The sequence below is a fragment of the Elephantulus edwardii genome, unplaced genomic scaffold, assembly GCF_000299155.1.
Source record: "Elephantulus edwardii isolate Elephantulus edwardi_28Jun2011 unplaced genomic scaffold, EleEdw1.0 scaffold00118, whole genome shotgun sequence".
NCBI classification, from domain to species: domain Eukaryota; kingdom Metazoa; phylum Chordata; class Mammalia; order Macroscelidea; family Macroscelididae; genus Elephantulus; species Elephantulus edwardii.
The window spans coordinates 162444-168525 of NW_006399868.1; the positions used below are offsets into that span (position 1 = coordinate 162444).

General features: G+C 48.6%; 1 protein-coding gene across 1 annotated transcript in view; it reads right to left on the minus strand.

Moving 5' to 3' along the window:
* The window catches only part of CCBE1 (collagen and calcium binding EGF domains 1), a 212970-nt gene that overhangs the window by 24641 nt on the left and 182247 nt on the right, over window positions 1-6082 (minus strand). The window contains exon 5 of the mRNA XM_006892751.1: window positions 3662-3814. Coding sequence (XP_006892813.1) covers window positions 3662-3814 — 153 coding nt within the window. The remainder of the gene's footprint in view (window positions 1-3661; window positions 3815-6082) is intronic.

The following is a 6082-nucleotide window of genomic DNA, read 5'->3' on the forward strand; positions in this document are numbered from 1 at the left end:
CAGGAGGTTTTGTTTTCAGAGGCTGTAAATAAGTAAATAGCACAGGAGGAGTCTGTCCATCCTTCTCCCTCAGAGCAACTGGTGGATTTGAAACACATGCGTCTGGGTTGACAGTGCACCTCCCTACCACTCCCAGTCCCTAACAGTGAAAAGCCTTCACTCTTGGTGGTGTAATATGTCTCTGTGTAAAATCCAAATGCTAATCCTCTGCAAGCCGCCTTCTCCTCCTTACTCATTCTTTTCTTAAAAATAAATGTTTTAATTTTAATTGCCATTTTAACGAAAGTTTACAGAAAAGTTAGATTTTCATTCATTCATTGTTGCACACTTTACCCCCTCTCTTCCTTCCCTCTCCTCAAGCTGACTTTTTTCACTAGTTTATTTACAAAATTCTAATACAAATTCAAACAAATTATTTTAATTTACTTCACCACCCCCATCAAATTGTACAACCCAATGATTAATCCCCTCGTCCCCCTGCACATCCACATCCCTCTGCTTCCAGCCTCTCCCACCCCTCCTGGATCCTTATACTCGTTCTACAATAATGGTCTTAAACAATATTTATCCTTATGGGACTGAGTTAGTTCACTCAGCATAATGCTCTCCAGTCCCTTCCAAGTTAGGTAATAATTTACAAAGTTATTACTCCTTCATCCTTACTCATTTTTAAACCAGCCCACACATGAGTCCATCAGTGTCCAAGGTTCTTCTTGTCCATCAACCAGAACCGTCCTTTCAATCAAGAGCAGAGTCTAAGAGGGGAGGTTTCACAGCCCTGTCCATCCCCACCTCTCCTGCCATGGCATAAAACACAGGGACTTTAATTTTGAATTAAAAACCAATGTGAATTAAAACAATATTCATTTTTCTTACTCATCCCTCATGCCAAGAAGATGAGACACTCTCAGCCCAGCCCTTAGGGGCAGATGACAAGGCCTTCAGCCTTCAAACGTGTCACCAGGAACACCAAATTGGGCTGCCCCGGGCTGCCCTGGCTCCAGGCGGGCATGTTGCATCTATTTCTAATAAGTATCACGTCCCTCGTGACTCAGCCAGTTGGCCTCAGAATTTCGCTTTGTACTTTTCCCGTGGTCGGCAGCTGGTCCCCAGCTGTCTGTGGTCCTGGGCGGATGGTGACTGCTCCCTGCTCCATGCTGAACCTCAGCCCAGGCTCAAGCATGAGTCGAGTATCAGCAGTTCTGGCCTTTCCATCCCCTTGGCATTTCTCAACACCCAGACCTGTGCCCTAGGAGCCCCCTCTGCACCCTCAAAATCCCTCCCACCCAGGATGGCCTGGCCGGCTCACCTCTCCTGACTGTCCCTGTCACATCTCTTCCTGAGGGAGGCCCAGGAGAGCTGAGTCTGAGGGCTGGGCTAGTGCAGATGACACCTGTCTGGCTCAGACGGTGACCCAGGAGCACCAAGGTGCCATGGGACCAGCCAGGGGCTATCCGTCTAATTGAGGGCCACTCTGGTGCTCATTTTCCTGAGAGGCCTTGAGGTCCACCAGTGCCTGCTGCTCTAGTTGGCAAACTGACTGCTGTTTTCAGTGCTGTCCAGCTGACGATGACTCCCAGCAACTCTATGAATGAGAGATGGAACCTTGTCCTATCCTGTATCATCTTCACAGTCTCCACCGAGTTCAAGTCCACTGTTGTAGTCACTGTGCCAATCCATCTTGTCAAAGGTCGTACTCTCTTCCTCTGAACCTCCACCTTTCCAAGCCTTTCCAAGTCTTTGACCCTTTAAGTTTTTTTTCCAAAGACTTGTCCCTCTTGACAACATATCCAAGTATGTGAGACGGCGTTGTGCCATCTTTGCCTCTCAGGAGCACTCTGGTTACACTTTCTCCAAGACAGACTGGTTTCTCTTTTCAGTACTTCCTGATACATATTCCACACTCTTCACCAACACCCCAGTTAAAAGGTATTCATTCTTCTTCAGACTTCCTTACTTACCGTCCAACTTTTACATGAATAAAAAGCTATTGAAAACACCACGGTTTGGGTCAGGCACAATTGAGTCTTTAAACTGAGACTTGAAGTGTGTGTCTTACTGACTGGGTCACCGCCCCAGCTTGGCAGGGGCCCGCCTTGTTCTTGCTTGTGGGTCTGTCAGTCTCTGTCAGCAGAGTCGATTTTTCTCCATTGCTTTTCCTTGCAGACTGGTCCGTTACTCCGGCCTGTGCACTGAGAGCCCTGGGGAGTGTGGGGGATAGTGGCTGGGGAGACCCCTGAAACCTGACAGCTCCTCAGGTTGCTTCAAAGGTGTGTCAGGTGCTCTTTTCCCTGCCAAGTCACCCCACCTCCATTCCCTGAAACATCTGACACAAGATTTCTGGCTTTCTTTTCTCCCCCAAATTCCAGCTCTCTGGTCAAACATGTCTCTCCATTGCAGGCAAATCCAGCTGATAGAGAATAAATCAGTTTCTCAAATGCTCCATGAAGAAAGGCCAGTTTTAAAATGCTTTCTCTAATTCATTGTAGACCACTATTTTTGCAAAATACAATAAAAATGAATTACTAGAGAAAGAAAAAAAAGCCATAAAATGCAAGCATGAGTGTCTGGTTATAGACAACACTGCTCTGGCAAACTGATGTAGAAGTTTCAAGAAACTCTTCAACTTCTGTGTTTCGCCAATTGTGAACCATATGACAAACAGCTTGCGGTCGGGTGCAGGCCCGTGGGCGGACGGTGGGCAGCCAAACGTGGATGGATCCAATGCCTCGTATTTACATTTCAGCCCCATGCTTACATTTCTCTGGGAGAACACAGCGTCTCTGGTCTGCTGTCTGCACATCCTAGTTTGGTCTGAAGCTTATAACTAAACCTGACTGATTTACACAGCAGTACACCACCCCAGCTTGGCAGAATGTCTCCCCAGCACACACTGTCTTAGTTATTTAGCGCTCCTGTAGCAGAAATACCACAAGTGGGTGGCTTGGACAAGTAGAAATGGATTTCCTTGTGGTCTAAAGGTTAGAAGACTTCACTCAGAGCTCTGGCTCTGGGGAAAGAAGGCCCTTTCTCTACTGGTTATGGAGAAGGCACTGCTTGCTCTCAATATTCATGGGCTTAGCATCCCTTGGTGATCTCCATGAATCTAGACATCAATCTTTCTATGAGTGTAGGAGGTTCCCAGCACAAGGGCCCCAGATCCAAAGAAAACACTTTGCTCCAGCTCCTTTTTCCTAGTGGTGCTGAGGTCCCCTCTCTGCTCTCTGCTTGCTCTTCTCTCCTTTTATCTCTTATGAGATATCAGATATTACAGGCTACACCCTAGAGAAAATTCTTTTACGTAGTTTCACCTCCTCTAGAAGGGATTGGTCAATCTTCCTATAAGTGATGGGTTTATTAGATCACAGGAGATCATTACATAACCATCACACTGCACCATGACGTTCAAAACACTGAGAATCATGACCCAGCCAAGTAAACACATATTTTGGAGGACACAGAGCACTCCATGACAGAACGCCACAAACAACCCTTGCCATTCAGGGCTACCACTCTGTCTCCATAGAAAGCTTTTGAGTCTATGCTCTACTTTTCTCTCACCCAGGCAGGTCCTACCTTCTGTTTGTAGAAATGCCCATCTTCCTGTCACTTGCTGGGCTCCTAGGTGCTAGGGGCTCTGGGGACAATGTTGGCCACTTACCTGTGTCATTAGGGTATCTGTCCCCTTTGGTGCACGTCCGCCCGTCGTCCTCCCGGACGTAGCCCTCACGGCATTCACAGCGGTAGCTGCCCGGGGTGTTGACACAGATGTGTGCACAGAGTGTCTTGTTGCTGGTGGCGCACTCATCGATATCTGGGTTTGAACAAATGCAGACAATCCATAGACAACTTCAGAGACCTCACTCCCCCCCTTTCACCCACCATGACATTAGGCTTGTCCCTGTGGCCCACTGTCTACAAAGGACTCTTTGTCTGACCCTATCTGAAAAGCCAGGGAGCTTTGGTGAGCTAATGGTAAGAGGCTGAGCTGCAATTCCAAAGGCATGCGGTTCGAATTCACCAGCTGCAGAGGAAGATGGGCAATCTCCACCCAGGCAATTTACTGCCTTGGTTCCAACTCAGGGCACACAACAACAGCAAACTTGAGAAGCATGTGTATAGTAGGAAGCAAGTAGCTTTAAGTCTTCAAGGAAATAGCACCACAGGTGGATTCCGCCCTGGTTACAAGCTGACGGAGGTGGGGGTTCAACTATGGCTTTACTATTAAAGTCCCAGGGCCTGGTATATAAAACCATAAAGAGGGAGTCGGCCTGAAATCCTTCCCAGAGCCACTCAGATGAGCAAGTGAGACGGATGCTGACACACTCCAACAAGTAAACACTGTAAAAGTGAGGTTTTTTGCAACTAGCCTGGTGTGCTCAGTGTTTTCATGTTCCAAGCCCCACAACCCTGGGGCACTTAGGAAAGGCTCCACCCTTGTTATGAGACATGGCTGTACCTGGGAAAAGCCACTGTGAATAAAAGCAAATAGTCATTATGGGTCTAAAGGAGAGGATTTCCCCCAGGACATTTCTGCCTCACCAATGACCCCAACAAACCCCTCGGAATGGGGGAAATGAACCATGAGACCATCAAACAAGTAGCCGCTAGAAGTCCGTGTGATCCGTGCTTACTGCAGACTTGCTCCACTGCTGAAGGGGTGGAAAGGAGGGCTTCCCACCAGGGAATCTTTGTTCCCATGTCAGGTCCACTGGCTGAAGACATCAGGTGACATGGAGGGAAACAGGCCCTGCAGTCCCAGAGTGTGCACACATGGTGAGTACAGAGCCCGATCCTCAAGTTGGGGGTGCCAATGATCTCCTAGCCACTCCCTGGACCAGCTGCTGACTGACCTCAGGCTGCTGTGTGTACCTGGGGAACGAGGCCATTTGCAGGCTCCCCGGCAGGAAGTAGCGGGCCTTCCACAGACCTAGAAGTCAGGGTAGGGCTTTCCTGGGCAAGATCTTCATCCTTCTTGCTTTCTTGCTTGTCTTCAGGTCCCTAAACCCTCAGCATAAAGCTGCCTGTGTTCAGAGAGCAATGCGGAATGGTTGATGTGGATGTAGGTGGAATCTTCGGCAGCACAGCGGTTCTACGGATCCCCAAGCCTCCAGATGAAAAGAACAGGTAACTTATGAGCCTGGTGCATGGGCCTGAGCGTGATGGAGCTTACGCACCAAGCTCTTGGTAGCTGGGGCTTTGGGTCTCTTGCTTCGTTCCCTTGGTGGTCTCAACCTCTTTTTTTCCATGAATGTGGGCACCATCTCTGGTGCCATAGGGGCAAAAGTCAGGGCCTCCCTGGCTAGAACTGCTCTGAGATGGACGGTCCAACGTCCATGCTGAGGCAGGGAGGGAGGAGCTGCTGGCCACAGCAAGTCATTTCCCTCCTGAGCCTCCCTGCTGTCTAATCCGTCCCTCCTTCAGTTGTCCTTCAAACCTGACTGTGCCTGGCAGTATCAGGGGCACTTGTGCAAACGCAGATTCTGGGCCCACCCTCCGAGCTGTGATGTACTAGGTCTGGAGGGGAAGACAGAGGTCTTTTTTTCTTTTTTCTCATAGCAATAACCCCAGATGTTTCTGAGATAGGTTAACCACGGATGACTGCACTCAGCAGCACAGGGCTCCTGGGAACAATTTAGCCCTGAACTTGCTTTTTTGCAAACAGGCCTCAGAAAGTCCAGGCATCCTTGTCAGTGAGGGGGGAAGGGAAACAGCTGGTGGCGACTGAGGGTGCTGACTTCTCAGCTGCAGCCCAGGTGGCGGCCTCAGCGCCCTTTGACCCACTTCTCACGCGGCTGCCATATGCACACGCCCTTCTCAGCGTCTTTCCCCGGTCTTCTAGAAGAACACGTTTTCTCCTTTAGTTTCTTCTGCATTTTTTCTTTGATGACCATTTGCAGGCTGTTTCACATTATTCTGGTTTACCCTGGTTAATATTCCCTCTTCTGCTGTTATAGTTCCCTGCCAATCAGGATCTGAGTTGTACCAATTAGAAAGAAGTCCCTGGAAATACATATCTATCCATCGACAAGTGCATATTTCCATGTTTTCTGATACATCTAAATTATTAAAATAATTAATA